We start from the raw sequence: 17289 nt of genomic DNA, 5'->3' as shown, positions 1-17289 counted from the left end.
ACTAGGATCATTTACCAAGAAAATAAATTAAAGCTTTTTATTCTAAATAACCTTTTCTAGAAATCCATAAAATCCACTTTGTTTTACTAAGAATGCAAAAGACTCACTAAAAGCTTATTATGAATCAGTCTTTTAGTTGGTGACACAGACAGGAGCATTGTTTACAGTTGGGAAAACTTGTTGCAATAGACATTTGAGGAGAATGTTATGTAAAAAAGACATAAAGGTTATAAACACACGTGATCATATAATTCTCAGTCCCACTTGTGATGTGTTTTCTGAGGGTCACAGAACAGGTGGAGGTTGGCAAAGCAGGCTCTCGCTTGTTGCTCGACACCTAAAAAAGACGTTTTAACGCAGGGCCCTTTCTGCAAACAGGATCATAGTATTAGCTTTTAATAGAGGACCCTATGGTGTAATTTCCTCAGTGCTTTACAAAAGAACACAAAGTAAAGCTGGAAAGAGAATCCAGTATGTCTGCCAACTTTTAAAAAAGTGGATTAAGAAAACTGTGGTGTGTTTACTGTCCACTTCATCTCCAACTTGACCTATCAACACCCTTTTTTAACATATGAATGGGTGACTCTTTTTTTTCTCTTATTTTATATAAAGTGACTTTTAGTTTGTCTGAGAGTAGAGGGCTGGCAAAAGGCAAACAGCAAGGGCAACAAATAAGCCTTTATGTTGTTCCTGCACCTGTGTGTGTGTGTGTGTGTGTGTGTGTGTTTTCCTGGCATTTTCTCTGTGAGAGCAACCCGCACATGCAGGGTGTAATTTGCAGAAATAGGCCAGTCATTTTATACCTGCAGGCTGTGGGCTGCACAAAGAGAGAGAGAGAGAGAGAGAGAGAGAGAGAGAGAGAGAGAGAGAATTACAAAGTATTTCCAGAGTAGAGAGTTTTGGTACTCTTGTAGTTTTAAGTGGTGACCCATAGGGGGGTTACCGTACAGGTCAAACACTGCACTTGTTTCATTGCAAACTCTAATGGAAAGACACGCAGAACATCAAGATTCATGCATTCATGGAGGGACATGAGCATAGACTGAGATGCACTAAAAGTGATTATACAATGAGTTGTAAAAAAACAAAGAATAAATCTATATTATTATTAAATAATACACAACATATTTAAAAGATTTATATTTTTTAAAAGTTGTATTTGACTGGATTCAAGCACAAAAGAGTTAGCAAACTCCGGAGGGGGCAAGAAGGAATAACCTTTTCCTTCCTCAATTAGCCCAATTAATCCAAATCAAACTAGCCAATCACCGCGCCAATCAATCAGCGAAACAAACCCGATTTTTCTTGGAGATTTATTTATTTTCCTGTGGATTTTCCGCTCTCTCCTGAAGCAGCGGCGGCAGCAGCAGCTCGGCGCTCGGCTCAGTGGTGTTAAACGAGACTGTAAGCTAGGTGGCCGCACGATCACATTTATCGCGCCGAAGCTGTGCCAGACGCACATGGGATCCGTCCTGCTTACCGGGGGATCTTCAGCACCGGCAGCCGAGCGGAGGGCACCGTCAGCCCGGTCAGGAGGAGCGCTCAGCCTGCCTGGACTCTTCCGCTGACGCAAAACAAACGCACAGACACACACACACAAACACACACACGCAGAACAAACACTACACATTTCGGAGGTGATATTCTTCCTTCCTGAGACACAAAGTGTTATTTATTTATATCGTATGCGAGCCTGACAGTCAGCCGCGGCGGACAAACTGCGTGTTAGCGCGGGGAGGTCGGACTTGTTTGGCAGGGGAAACACTGAAACACACGCGAAAAGACTCCCGTTCTGTCGCCCCCCTTCTTTTATTTCCTGTCAGTTTTTTTTCTTCTTCTTGCGATTTATTTCCTGCTGCCAAAACCAGGAACCCGGGACTGAACCCTTACTCCGAGGATGAAAGAAAACTAGATTTGCTTCGAGGCTTTGAGGTTGTTTTACTGGATTTATTTCGCTGTGGAGGAAAAGCGATCCGGGAGCGGAGCGGTGCGCAAAAAAGCCGAGGTCTTCCTCCTCTCTTCTCTCCGTCCTTTCTATCTCTCCATCTATCAATCTGTCTACCCATCCTCTTCTATCTATCTGTCTCTCCATTTGTTTCCATGTTTTAGGTCCGTGCGATTTTGCTAAAATGCATCATCAACAGCGGATGGCAGCTTTGGGAACAGACAAGGAACTGAGTGACTTACTGGATTTCAGCGCGGTAAGGAAATCCACCTTCTTCTCTTATCGCTAATATGAATAAAATGACAGGTATCATGTGAGAGCAAGCCGCAGAGGAGAATAAAGGCGTTCTGTAGGCTTTACATCCACCACTGTTTACATTTTTAATGTATGAGTTGCACGGCACATAGCCCAGCCTGCATATTTTAGCCTTCACTCAGTCTTTTAACTATTTGCACAAAAAGTTGTGTGTTTATGTAGAGTAACTTGCAGAAAGTCAGTGCATATTGTTGGTTTTGTGTTGTTTAATTTTTTTGCTTGTGTGTGCAGAGAATTGTGATGCTGCATTAGTAATTTTGTTGTCTTATAGATGCGAAACAGCGATTTGAAAATGTTCCCAACATCCATGGTAGTATATCTCATTTTAAGTCATTTTTTCCTTCATGTGTAGCCTGATTATTGTTGTTGTTGTTATTATTTTTTATCTTTCTACCCATGATAGGATTTAGTAAATGTTTTTCCTTTTTTCTATGTGACTTTCTAGGCTGCTCCATGCACTCTGCACCGTTTCGTACAGAATATTTCATGCAAATAAAAAAAAAAGAAAAAAGAAAAAGGCTCGATGTTGAATCATGAACCTGCATGACAGACAGCTAGACAGCCAGCCGAGGAGAGGGAAATGTGTCATACTTTGTCCCCGCAGTGTAAATATTCCTGCAGCATTGCTGTTAAATGTCCAAACCCGCGATTGGGTTTGAAAGTGTGCGTGTGTTTTTAAAGAGAACAGCCTGAGTGGTGAACTTGACGGACAGGAAATAGAGTCCCCGCTCTCGCCCATGTTTTCTCTGCGCCTCTCCTCCTCTGGGAGCAACTTTGGTCTGAAGAGGAGGAGGAAGAGGGGGAAAAAAATCAGAAACACCCCTAAATGATGAGAGGGGAAAAAACTGACTTACATTAATCCGGTTATGAAACGTTGAGAAGCAGCATGAACACAATGGTATCATAATATCATAATAGTATTAGGGACATGGGTACAGTGATGCTGCATGACATGCAAATAGAATTTACCTGCAATGTTGTGAGTTATTATATTAATTTTAATACTGTAAAAGCATAATATCACAGCCATGGCCTGTGCATGCAAGTGACTTAACAGGAGTGTGCTACAAATAATTTTTGATGAGAAATATATCATAAAATATACATTTTTACAGGAATGAAATGCCAAAGAGAAGATAGTGTGCCTCATGACTGACTGAATGCACAGCTGAGGCCTGCTAGAAAATCTGTTGTTAGAGCCATGCAACCTACACATTAGTGTCTTGTAATGCACTACCCTTTTTTATTATTTGAGTGCAACATGTTGATAAGAACTTGTGCATCAACTCATACAAGTTAACCCCTGTTGCATTTTTTTTTAGATTTAATAACTTCATACACACATCAGAATATGTCTATAGAAAAATTGTAATTATAGAACACACACTCTCTTAGCTAAGTAGGTCTCTATTTACCATGTTTACAGCAGAACTATCGTTAAAGTCCATGTAGAAGAATAAGAAGTGCCCAAAGTCGACGGAAATCACGACTAATTTCCAGTTTAGTGGCACACACAACATATTCAATTACTTTGGGAATAGTGGCATATATTTAAAAAGAAGCAAAATAAAAGGCTCAAATTATTTTACAAATTTTAATCCTGTACAATGGTTAACTGAATATTTTAAATATGATATATTTGATTAAATAAAATAAAATAAAATAGACTCAGTAAATTGATTTATAATTCCAATGGCAAGGAGATGCTGCTGTGATACAAATATTCTTCATAGTGCTATTATATCTAGTAAGCCGGGTTATATTATAAATGGTATAAAAGGTTGTTTAGATATTATATCATAGGTGCAAAATGCCGAAAAGTTCAATCAGAAGAGATAATGCATTAATATTAAAGGCATTTTCCCTGGTTTAAAAACTGAACAGGTTTTTAAGATATGTCAATCAGCCCGTCTTAATTTGAAAAAAAAAATTCAAACAAAGGAGGGCAGCAGCAGCTAAAATGTGTCTCCGCTCATTATAAACGCAGACTGAACATTAATTTATTCAATCATCTGTCCTTACACGCCCACAAGCTGACACCAGCAGCTCAAAGCAGTTAGACTGGGATATCGATAGACCCGCTAATAGTCCGAGTTAGATCGTTTATCTCCCCAACGCTTGTTTTCCCTCTTTATTTGTCGCAGCTGTGAGAGAGATTGAATACACAAGCAAGCAACCTCCTTGTTCGGCAGACGCACTTCCAGGCCCAGCAAGCAGCATTAAGAACAGTGATGGATCAAGTGTTCGCTGCTTTGGGTCAGGGTTTAATTTATCAGAATTCTGGTTGATCTGAAATAAAACCAAAAGCCTCTCGAACGCCTTGACTTAGTACAGTCTTGTACCGTCTGTAAGTGTGAAGCTCGGAGTGTGTTTGCGGTCAACCATGCCAACACACGGGCCTGATGTTCATCCAGAGGGGTTATCTGTGAGGGTCAGATGTCTCACTTTGATAGCGTGAAGTGTTCTGTTGTAAAGCTTTACAGTAGCTCATCTCGAAGCACGGCAGGAATCAGTATTCAGCTTCAGTCTGTCTTAACGTGGGCTTGATTTTCCTGTAGATGTGTAGAGCAGATGGTGACTAGTTCTGATGATTATCTCATATGTTTAAGTCAGATATGAAGTAGATATGAAGTGTTTCATTCCAAAATAAGCCATCCAACATTTGGCAAAAGTGACACTTTAGAATGAAAACATATTTTTCACCAAGGTGAGCAGGCGATATAAGTGGTCCTGTTTATTTTTCACAGATGCTGAAAGAGGAATTTGATTTCTCTCCGCTTCACAAAAATAATCCCACAGTGTTTTGGAACACCAAGTCTTCATTTCAGTGTTTAGCTCTGAGCTGGGATTCTCTGATTAGGATTGAGTGCAGACCTAAATGTGTCCATAGCATCAAGTGGAAAACAGAGAAGGGCCAAAACCTTGCATCAAGAGGTGCTGACCAAAGTCAGGAATCTGATTTCTTGACTAAAACTCCAAAATAAAAACTTGTACATTGAATTTTACTTTTAATATCAGTGCCTTTGATTCCCTTTTTAAATTAGGATATGACATCATTCTGTAGATGATTTTATTTTGAATTATTTAATTATTTTACAGCAGCCAATAAAATTCAATCAGCACGATACCTAAGAACATTACATTTTCTTGTACCTCTCCTGAGGTTGACTGCAAATAATTTATTTTTTCTTATATAAAAGTGCATAAAGACAGGATTACTTTGAGTTCAATTTTCTTCTAAAATTTACACTTGCATTGGTTCTCTAAATTTCTATATATTTAAAAATGTTACTCTCTAAAGGACTTGAACGTTAGGGACTTGATCTGGACTTGGAGTGGGAACTTTGATTTAAGATACTGACTTCTGGACTCCCCTCTTCCCATGACTTGGAACTTTCATGTTTTGATGAAGGACTGGATTTGGGATTTGAGTTTTCACTTGTTGGACTTACGTCATCTTCTCATGATTAGGAACTTGCCTGTCTCAACATTGGACTGTTGACATGTTTGTTATGATGTGAAATATCTTCTCTGCAGGACTTGACCCTTACTCATCTTAACTCTGGGATCTTTTGACCTTGCATTGGGACTTGGCTTTTAACTTTTTGGAACATGACCTTTGACCCCTGGAACTTGCACATTTTGATGAAGGACTCGACCGTTTCACAAAATAATTCATAACATATTGCTCTTGATTTGGGATATGATTTTTCATTTGTTCGAGTGCACTTGCCCTGGACTTGCTTATCTTCTCATGGACAGGACTTAGACCTTGCTTGTCTTTACTTGGGACATGACTATGATTGCATCGATTTGGGTCTTTTGACTTACTGGAGCTTTACACTTGACCTTTGTTGGATTTAAACATGACCCTGGATTTACCTGCCAGTCTTGATGTAGGACTTGACTTGGACATGTTAGTCTTGATATGGGTGTTGTTGCCCATATGTGCACATGCGTGACCTGGGACTTGTTTGTCTTCACTTGGGACTTGACTATAAATTTCTTGGCATTGTTTTGGATCTTGACATTTAACTTCCTTGACCTCTCCTGGGATATGACCCTGGACATACCAGTTAGTTACAAAATTGTTTTGCAAAACTGCATCTTTTTTTTCCTTAAAAAACAAAACAAACGGCATAAAATTCTTGGAAAGATGCATACATTGGTTTAATTTTCCTTACAGAGTTCCTGAAGTTCTTGTATAGCAATGAGAACTTCTGTGACAACTTTGACTTCTTGAAAAACAAATGGGGCATTTCTCAAAGTCAAGTGTTTGGCACTTGAACAGATGTATCTTATTAGTATTAAATCAACCAATACCCAGCCCTAGTCACTTTGGACACTTTCCTTGGTAACATCCACACAAAGATTCCTTCCAAAACAAGACATCATGCATTTAAAAAACAGACAGTATACCCTATGGAGAAAAAAAAAAAAAGGGGGGGGGGGGGGAGTACATGTTACCATTAAATTTATGACATTTCCTAATAAGACCATAATGAGATGAGGGGCTGACAGCTCTCAGCCAAATGTTGGATTGGCGTTTTGGAATGAAGCTTTTCACATGTAGCTGCATTGACGTTTCTGTAGAGATGTGTCTTGCTGTGTGCAGTGTCAGTGCTCTCGGAGGTAATGTGCACTCTGTTTGTCTTGTAGATGTTTTCCCCTCCTGTTAGCAGTGGAAAGAACGGGCCAACCTCCCTGGGGAGCGGACATTTCTCCGGCTCAAGTACGTCAGCTTTCTCTTTTTTTGTTTTTCCTCCCTCACTTCATCATCTTCTTTTTCTTCTTTTTCTCCTTCTTCTTCTGCTCTTTTCCTCAGCCTCCTCCTCTCCTTCCTCTTACACCTGCTCACTGCTGCTTTGTTTGCTGTTTGAATTTTCTAATGTGGGTAACAGTGTTCAATACGTGGATATGCAGTTTTTGGTTTTTATGCTGTGTTGCATTGTGGGTTACTTTATATTTCAAGCGGACTTGAAAGCCAAATGAGATTTGGCTTGACGATTTAAGAACACAGCTTACTCATACTGTTTATATTTTTACATTACTCGTATTGTGTACAAACAATAACATTGCTTGGTTTGATTATATGACTTTGAATATCCTTAAATCTGTCTCATAATACTTTCCTACATTGTTTGTAGAAAAATGGTCTCCGTATTATGTATTTTATTTAAACAACAAAAAACAAATCACCCAGTTTCTTGAATCCGGGGACATTGTTGTTTTTAACATTATTCAAAAAAGAGGAAGTAGATAATTCTCGAGTTAACTCACAATATTGAATTTTATTTTTATTGCCGCTTTATTTCACATTATATAAGTATATGAATGCCAATCTTGGATAAACGGTGATGTAATTTTTCTGACTTTTTTGGGAGGGGGGTCCCATCTGTGTTTCAGCTGCTCAGGTTCATTCCTGAAGGACACTTCCTGTTTTTCTGGTTTGCCGCAGTCGTTCTTTCCTTCCTGTGTTGTGGAGATCAGTTTGCTTTGTTTTGCTACGCGCTGGTAGTGTTTGTGTCAAACAGGCACGGTTTGGCTTCGTCAGCGGTGGAATGTGGTGGCTCCAACTTGAAAATGTGGATATTGATAATGCTGATTCATAATGTTGTGTCTGGCTTTTACCCTCAGTTCAGTCTGATAAAGTGTTTTAATTCATTCAATCAACCATTTATTCAGTTTTGTTAAGGAGTCTGTGTTTCATTCATTCAGCAGGTCAGTGATTAAATATGGCACACAGTCACTGAGTGCATCAGCGAGGTTGTAAACTGGTCAGAGAGTGAGTCGGTGAGTCTTTAGGTATGTCATGTTATTGATTCATTCATCCAGCCAGGCAGTTATATTCTTAGTAGGAAGTACTTCAGAGGGTTGGGTGTTATTTAAAAGTTTTTCACTCAGCCAGCGTCAGTTCATTAATGGGCGACTGCCAATATATCCTCAGTGATGTGTCTGCTGTGCATCATCCCTAACCCCCTGCATATATACGCTCAGAGAAGTAAATACAAACCACCCATTACTTTTTTGTTTCAAACTGATCGATAGATACCTTTTAGCCACTACATGAAAAAGCATGAGGTGATAACACATGTTTATTAAATGATCAGTTGCACAACCTGCAACTTGTATGGTGCTAGTAACACCATGCTGACCTAGGGAATGTGGACTTCCACGCTGGCACACTTCCACACATTTACCTGTACTGAACATCAGCCATAAAATGCCAGGTCACCACAGCTACATTTTCTAGTGTGTAAACCTCTCCACTATTCCCCGACACAAAAAAAAAAAAAAAATGAAAGAAGCATCACCTTGTAGCACTGCTCAGCTATTGCACTTATCACAGAGTTTAATTTTCAAGGAGTTAAACCAGAAAACTGGCGAAATTAAATTGTGCAAAAAAATGTGTTAACTGAACCGTTAAGTTAGCAGTTGATTTATGTTAAAGTAGTGCTAAAGTTTTGATTAAGTAGTAATACTATTCTGTCATCCTAAAGTTAATTCAGCCTCTTAGATTTATGGTGATCCGCTGATGACAGGCAGTCAGGAATATCAACCTCCACGCAGAGACTCATTTATTTGGAACAATAATCAGTCTCAGTCCTTCCACAAAGGTTTATTAGATGCTTCAAAGCAGCGTATGCCATGCATCTTAGAGCTCAGCATTACTAAAAGAAGACAACAGTAAAACTGCTGGACCAACATGGCCTACTTTAATTTAGTATATTCGTTTAAATGTTCCCATGCTAATAACTCTGGACTTGATCGACTGTCAACTTGACTTTAGTGAGGTGCAGAATTAAAAGAGAAAATTGAAAAAGCAAAATATTGTGTATTCTGTCCCAGTTTGCCAGTTTTACCACTGTTACATATGACTTCTCACATTGTGTTAGCTGTAGGTTGTGTCTTTTGGGGGGCATGGCCACAGTTAGCCAGCTTAGCATTTTAAGTTAGAGATTACAGTGTAAGTATAGTCCAGTCATTTATTGAATTTGTCACTTGGTTCTTATTATATCTGTTTTGCTCTTTGTTTTTTTGTATTCAGGATTGCTTGTTTGTTTGTTTTTTCATATGTATGGGAAGAATGGAGCTGGAGATTATTGGATTGGATCCTTTCTGAGCTGAGCATGAAGTCAAAGTTCTTGATTTACTGGCAATCTACATTGGTACCCCACCCATTGTATTAAAAGTGAGCTTTTTTCAATGTGTGTCTGGGATGACCCTTAGAGATACGGACATCTGAGCAGGATGCCTCCTGGGCTCCTAGGTGAGATGTTTCAGGTACGTCCAACCATGAGGAGACCCTGGGCCTGATCTGTCGCAGGAATACCTCGGTGTACCACCAGAAGAGGAGGAGGTGATCAGGTCCAAAGGAGGTCTAGCTATCTTTGCGTGGACTGTTGCCCTCTTGTGCAGCTCCTTCTGCTAATGAAAAGTAGAAAGATAGATAGATAGATAGATAGATAGATAGATAGATAGATGGACGGGTGGTCTTAATGTATCCAAGATATATTCAGAAAGGGCTGAAATCCACTTATTGAAATTGCCTCCTGGGGATATCTAAGACCCATTCTGGCCAGATCTAAGACTGAAAGCAGATTAGGGCAATAAACTTGTACTGTAGCTGTTTTCCATGAAAATGATTCATCCATTCATTTCTGCTCCTTTGTGGTTAGCCATTACCCTGTTAAATGAGCAAAGCTATTATTTTTGTTACCAGACATCTTCTTCAGCATTACTCTTCTTCTCTTTTTTTGTTTAGCAGTTTTGAAACAGCTTCAGCCTTTGGAATGGTTGAGACTTTTGATCACATAGGCTGACATGCACATATGTAAAAAGATATTTGCTCCATGATTTTATCAGTTATCTTCATGAAAAATAATGTTACTGAGGTGCTGTAATTAATTGTAATAGTATCCTTGGAAGTGCCTGCTATGCTTCTGTTCTGGTTCAGCCAATGAAGTGAAAGGATGAAAAAAGAAGGCAGATGCTGTCCTGTGCATCTTATACTGTATGTTGATAACATTTGCAATGGGTACGTAAAACAAATTTGCATTACTCAGTGAGGTGCATTCATGTTAATAAGCACACGCTCTCCACCTTTTGCCACCTCTGTGGTTGGATGCATCGTTCTTTGCTTTGAGATCACATTGTATGTTTGGGTGCATTTTCCTCATGTGTTTCACAGGATTGCATTGCGGTATGTCTGGTGTATGTTCGGCAGCATCTGCAGTGTTTATTAATCAGCCTTCAGCCACCATACCAGTAGGATACTTTCTGTTTAAAGTGTTTTCTGGAAGGTCTTCACAGAAAACAGCCGGGTCCTTTCTGTTGCTCCCGCTCCTGTTATTTGCCTCTAAACAGCGTTCGGAAGCCATTTTGTTAGTTGGCTGGAATACAGAGAGATGGCGAGGCATCTTCTTTGTTTACTGCTTCGTTGTGTGGTTGTTGTTGTTTGTGCTCCGCGGTTTCGGTGATGTTGTTTGCTCCTGTGCCGTGCATACAAATGCGAGGGAGGATGACAAATGTTACGATTTTTGGCAAAAGAAAAAAAAAGTGAATTTGTAGCGTTTTTTAGGCCTTAGGTTTGCTGCCTCAAAGTGTATCTTCATGTTAGGATTGTTGTTGTTTTTTTTCTTTTTCTTTTGATACAGGAACACACCGTGGAGTCACACGCGCATACGCTTACCCTACTATACAAATCACACTGTGTTTCCCATACACACACATCTAAATATCCTCGTGTACACACACGTGCGCGCGCGCTCTGCTCACCCCTGCTGTGGCTTTTTGCAGGCCTCGGCATTTTGATGAGCCTGGTGCTGTTTGTGAATGCAGCTAATTAGAACTCTATAGACCTACACAACCATGAGAGGAGCGGTTTCCAAAGGCTGGGTTGAGGCCATAGGCTGGGACGTGCTGACATGGAATGGGGTCCATTCACTGTAGACTGACAGGAGTTACTCTGCTTTGAATGATGCACTTTCATACATTTGAAATTTTGTGTTCATGCTCAGTCCTGTAAAGTATTTACTTCTGTTTGTAAATGCATACCTTAAGCTGTTTATACTCTTCCAGTTAAAGTCACATAAATGATGATTTCAAACTTTGATCGTACAAATTCTTGATGTTTCATAAAAAGAGAACTTTGTGTTTCTTCACACAGCCAGTAAGTAGGCCTACCTAAAGTTAGACTTTAGGAAATTAAGATTTCTATTAGCTAATTTTCAATCAGTTTCTTTACTTCTCTGCCATAAAAAATTGATGGGACATTGTTGTCACCCTGCTGGGTCAAAGGTCAGGGGACGTGGAGACCTAAGTTTGTGAATGCATCAATGTCAAATTGGTGCCATAGGTGCATCTACTAAGAATCTCAGATGAGTTCAAATCTCAGTAATCTCCACCTCGCAGTCAGGGGTCAGGTCACGTTTTCTGAAAATCGGGAAAAACATGACTTAAAAGGCCAGTAGTATGACTCAGAGCTTTGGTAGCCATACTAATGAATGATCCTGATAAGTTTAGAAATGTCAATCAAGAAAACATTTGTGCATATATAAATGAATGGATACAACATCATCTTATCACCTTATTATATCCTGCTCTATGGGTACCCTCATAGACCAAATGATGCAATAGTCTCGCATAACTTAGCTCACAATAGTTTAAACATTTTCAATATGCTGAGCATAATAACCCAATAACATTTATCACCTTTTGACAAAGCATTACAAGTTAATGCAAACCTTTCTGCTGCTCATAAATTTCTCTGTAGACCCTTGGTACTCTAAAAAACGTGCTGCATAGGTTCCAGTGTAAAGAACATGTAATAAAAGCACTGGTTTTCCATAATATTGTAAGGACACAGGTATTTGCACGAAAAGTAGGTAAATGGTAAAATGGCTTGTATTTGTATAGCGCTTTACTAGTCCCTAAGGACCCCAAAGCGCTTTACACATCCAGTCATCCACCCATTCACACACTGGTGATGGCAGCTACATTGTAGCCACAGCCACCCTGGGGCGCACTGACAGAGGCGAGGCTGCCGGACACTGGCGCCACCGAGCCCACTGACAACCAACCAGTAGGCAACGGGTGAAGTGTCTTGCCCAAGGACCCAACGACTGAGACTGTCCGAGCCGGGGCTCGAACCAGCAACCTTCCGATTACAAGGCGAACTCCCAACTCTTGAGCCACGATCGCCCTAGGTGACGGATTTTGTTCTTTTCAAAGGTTACGTTGAATTGAGATGATGTTTTGTTGAGCTAAGTGTACCCAGTATTGGTTGTTTTTTCACTTGAGCTGATTTAATGTTAGCTTGGCTGTTATCTTAGGACGGTGGCACATGAGATTGACCTGTATATTAGCAGATTAGCAGATGCCAAGTGTCGGCATCCTTGTTTAAAAAAAAAAAGACTCTACAGTAATATAGAGAAAATCCCAACAGTCAGACAACCGTCTCTGAGCAAGCAGTTGGGCAACAGTGGAAAGGAATAACTCCCCTTTAACAGGAAGAAACCTCTGACAGGACAAGACTCAGCAAGGTGAATGTTGCTACATTCAACCTGCTGTTAGTTAGCAAGCTGATTTACACTCACTTACTTAGAAAAGACATATGAAAAGGATCTCTTCCAAGCCTTTTTAGGGCATCGTTTAATTGTACCCTGATGTGAAATTTTACTTTAGTTTGAGAATTAAATGGACCACTGATCACCGAGCAGTACCTGCTTTCAGTACAGTTTTTGATCTTTGGTTCTGTGGGCACTGCTCCACAGTAATTCACATTTCCACTAACACATGTCTTTGTGTTTAAATTCCTATATATCCTAACTAAAGAAAGTAGCCCGTCCTGTAGAAAATAGGTGGTGAAGGAAAGTTTGGATGTAAGAAGAGCCTGGAGGTGTTGAATATAAAAATAACGTCTCAGTGAGACGAGGCAGAGGGCTAAAAATATTTTGTAGGATTTGGTTTATCTGATGCTTTTGAGGATAAGGAGTGACATTTTCCCAACCATGTCTTTATGTAGAGATTGAACTCTGAAATGACAGCCTTCACACAAAGCTGTGAATGTACCTCTCCGTGTAAGCCCTTGTATTTCTGCCCATAAATTCACCTTAAAACACAAAAGCATCTAAACATGAACACCACACAGTCTCGGCTGACATGCTCAGCCCACGGTCATCACCAACCAGGAAGTGGATTAGGCGTTTTAATTATTGAGAGATTTCGCCGTTGTTGTTGTTGTTTATTTTGGGATCATCCCTGGAAAGATAATGCACACTTCAAACTCGGTGTGTGTGTGTGTGTTTCTAATCTCCTCCTGGATGAAGCCGTTCAGTGAGCGGCTTCACTCTGCCTGTCAAAACCACCGCCGCTGCCACCACTCGTCTATTTCAGGTCTTGGCTGGTTTTGGTGTTTTCCTCTTTTTTTTTTTCTTTAAAAAAAAAAAGCCGTTGTAACCTCTCAGATCCGCTGTTTGTCTCCCTGTCAGTGGTGTTGGAAGGCGACCGAGATGTGTGTGTGTGTGTGAGCGAGCGAGAGCGTGTAAATGTGTGTGTCCTCAGCAAAACGAAGGTTGAGCATTGGAAAAAAAATGAGTGCAAGAGATTTGAGGCATTGATTTTTGAATTGTCTGTCTGAACAAGCAAATATGTGTGGGCAGGTGTTTATGTGTGTAGTTGGGACCATGGAGGGTGGGGGTGGGAGGAAAGAGAGGTTTGGCAGTGTGAGGGCAAACCATCAACCCTGCTGTCATGTGTCTTAAAGTTGGCACTGAGAGATGAAGGAAGTGTTTCCTGGAAGCAGAAAGAAACAAAGGTGACAGAGGAAGGAAAGAAGGAAGTAAGGAAGAAACAAAAGAAGGAAAGAACAGAATAAGAGGAATTTTAAATAATTGGATGAAATAAAATCAAATTAAGATGAAATAAGAAATGAAAAGTTACGCAAGTAATAAAAACTCAAAGAAATTGTGTAGTAAGGAAAGTAAACAAGGGATGGAGCGGAGCTAATGGAGAAGTAGGAGAGGAAGGGGTAACAATGAAACGGAGAGAATGAGGGAGAAATTTTAGAGGGACGTAACATGAAAGAAAGAACCGAAAAAAGTTGAAAAGTTGAAAGGAAGCAAGAAACAAAGGAAATGGAATATAAAGGGTTAATGGAGAACTGATTAAAAAAAGTAAGAATTTAATGGTGAGTGAATGATGGACAAAAAGAACAAAATTAGATGGTAAATGTCAAAAGAAACACAGGAAATACGAAAAGGGACAAGAAGGCATAACTATAGCAAGAAGGAAAAGAGTGAGGAATAAGAGAGGAACGATACTACTAAAGGCGTTTAAGAAAAGACTAACACGAGGAAGGAGGGAACTGATGAATCAGTGAAAGGAAACAATGGGAAAAGGAAAAGGGAAGGGATATGAAGAAATTAAAGATAGTAAAGGTTAGCAAAGAACTGAAACAAGGAAGTATAAGACAGACAGACAGAAAGAAGACACATTTTGAAGTTTGGTGCTGGAGTGACTCAAACCAAGACTGGGATTGGTGTCCTGTCCTTTATCATTTCATCATCATCGTCAGTATTTTAATTATTAATGGGCTAATTTCACTTGCTGTGTGCTTTTATTTAAGGAATACTCACAGGTTGTGTTGCTTGACTTCATCAGAAAACCAGCAAACTGTCTTTTTTCTTTTCTTTTAATGGGTTTATTGTAAACCTTTTCTGACCTCTTCAGAGAGGCAGGACTCATCGGCCTGGTCACCAGGAGGGTGGAGAAGAACTGTGTTGCTTTCTGTGGTGCCAGCAGAATACATGACATCACTAATGTTATGGGTTAAGAGGTTACTGTTATTTCCTGGATTTCCTGGAGTGGACCAGGCCACTCAAAGCCAACATCAGAACCTCCACATGAGTTTATACATGTTTTGGTATATATTCCTAAAACACTGTAAAGTACTGTACTGTAGTTTTTAAACAATGTTTACTCTAAATCATGTAGTTGCACATGCTCATGGTTTTAAAGAAGATTAAAATGAAACAGTCTGAGGCTGAAAGCAAATCTTCCTTAAATATGAGCCAAAAACAGCCACCGCAGTGTGGCTTACTGTTGGGTTTGTATGACATTTTGGACAGCTCCTGAGCTAGATGGCACCGAGAAATAAGATATTCCAATGTAAATATACAAACAATACTTTTGAGAAGAACAAATCCATAGCTGGTTGATGTTTCTCTTTTCATTAGATTTGTTGGGGGGAGAAAAACATCAGCGTTCCTCCTTTAAAAACATCATCTCTTTGAATGATCGCCAAATCAGTAAGCTTTATCCCGTTTTATTTTTGTCCCACCTTCCACCCCAGTGTCTTCTTTCTTTTCCTGTCAAAACCAAAGACAAACAGAAGAAGAAAAAAAACGCAGCAGCTCTGTCGCCTTTGCCAGTGAGCTTCACGCATTAGCAGAGAAATTTGGGCAAGGGCAGATACAGCCCCGATGGCATGCCTGATTTTTGTTCTCCTAATTGGCATAGCTTATTAAGTCACAGTTCACAGCGGAGAAAAAAGGGGGTTGCTTTAATAATATCCCCTCTCCCGTTTGATTTGATGCACTTGTACCGAGACAGATAACGCGCTTCAGCGCGGCGAGTGACGCCCCCACCACCACCCTCTTGTCTTTATTCAGTCAAATCTGCCTCCGTTACGCCCGTCACTCAAAAACACCCCGGCTGGTCGCTTTCAAAATAGAGATGGAGAGCAGGAGCCAGTCGCTCAATACCTCACCCTCCCACCTTCTCTCTGCCTCTGAGGCTGTTAAATTGTCTCATTTCCCCGGCAAGGCGATGCAGAACGACTCACAAAAACACCCAACCATGCTCTTAATTGTGGTGCGGATTAGGGATTAATAGGCGTTTTTAGCCATAATGGCAAATATTATTAGCCCCATTTGCTTTTCTAATGCTAATAATGACTCTGCTAATAATGGCAGTGATTTCAAGGTTAGCGCCTGTAAGTACTCGGCATGGATTTGTGTGCTTTTTCTTTTTCTCAAAGCTCAGGAGATTGACGTGCCGCTTGCTTCGACGGGCCGGCTCGCTACCGAGTCGGAGCTCCATATGTTTTCCCCGAAGACGACACTGAAAGGTTAGGGGCTGGGCTGAGATCTTAAGTTTAGAGTAGTCTTGCTTTTCTCAGTTGCCACTGAGCTTGGTCCAGTTAACATTTTTTTAAAATTTGTTTCTGTGTTTTGGGCTTTGCTTTCAGCAGAAATGGATTAAAAGAGGAGATCCAGATCCTCTGTTTCTGGTGACTTGGTGAGATAAGCTGATAATCCAGACTTTTTGTGTGAGTTCAAGCTAACTTTGTTGGGTAGTTGAGAGGTGAGGAGTTGCAGCTAACTTGTTGTTTAGGCTTGCTTTGGTTATTGTCAGTGAAAATGTATGCAGATGCGAACTGATCCAGTGCTTCTGGTTAAAATAGAATAATTTTCTCTTGCTAAACTGAATTCTAAAGCTTTAGTTTGAGTTTATTTGACTGTGTTTCGATCAGATTTTTGTTTCAAGGTAGGAACAGTTTCTGTCATTGTGAGCTAGTTTTCCAATGGTCATTGGTTCTTACCATCCGGTGGTGTTTCCAGTTCAAAAAAGAACAATGCAAACTCATGTGTGAGACTTGTGCTGAAAGCATTTTCTTCTGGGCTTGGTGTTTGGTTCAGTTTAAGCACCAAAGTCACCTGTAAGGTTTAGGCTTCAGTTACGCAGGCTTAGAGACTAGTTGCCAACCACTGGTCTGAGATAAAAATGTATATTTCCTCACCATTTGCGAGTTGTTGCTGGAGGTTGCTGTGGATTTTTTGCCAAAGCCCCATCACTTAGGCCTAGAGACCAGTCAGGGACCTCCTGCCTCCTTTCCCAGAGTTTATTAAGCAAACTGTTTGATTAATGGTTTCAGGAGGTTGCCGGCAGTTGCTAGCTTAGTTGCTTAGTAGTAAAACTGTGAAAAGTGCACCTGATAACCAGTGTTGGTCAAGTTACTTGAAAAA

At 40.2% G+C, this 17289-nt stretch overlaps 1 protein-coding gene across 4 annotated transcripts in view; it reads left to right on the top strand.

Moving 5' to 3' along the window:
* Nucleotides 1-1909: 1909 nt before the first annotated feature.
* Nucleotides 1910-17289, top strand: part of tcf4 (transcription factor 4) — a 261409-nt gene continuing 246029 nt past the window's right edge. For 3 of the 4 annotated variants that reach the window (XM_082538305.1, XM_082538304.1, XM_082538307.1), the window contains exons 1-4: nucleotides 1910-2005; nucleotides 2110-2201; nucleotides 2532-2570; nucleotides 6920-6992. In XM_082538305.1, the coding sequence (XP_082394431.1) occupies nucleotides 2130-2201; nucleotides 2532-2570; nucleotides 6920-6992 (184 nt within the window). In that variant the 5' untranslated portion in view covers nucleotides 1910-2005; nucleotides 2110-2129. The remainder of the gene's footprint in view (nucleotides 2006-2109; nucleotides 2202-2531; nucleotides 2571-6919; nucleotides 6993-17289) is intronic. The other variant, XM_082538306.1, reaches the window with a different exon arrangement.

The sequence above is a fragment of the Aulonocara stuartgranti genome, assembly GCF_965226115.1.
Source record: "Aulonocara stuartgranti genome assembly, chromosome: 7".
NCBI classification, from domain to species: Eukaryota; Metazoa; Chordata; class Actinopteri; order Cichliformes; family Cichlidae; genus Aulonocara; species Aulonocara stuartgranti.
This window is presented reverse-complemented; position numbering and strand designations above follow the sequence as displayed.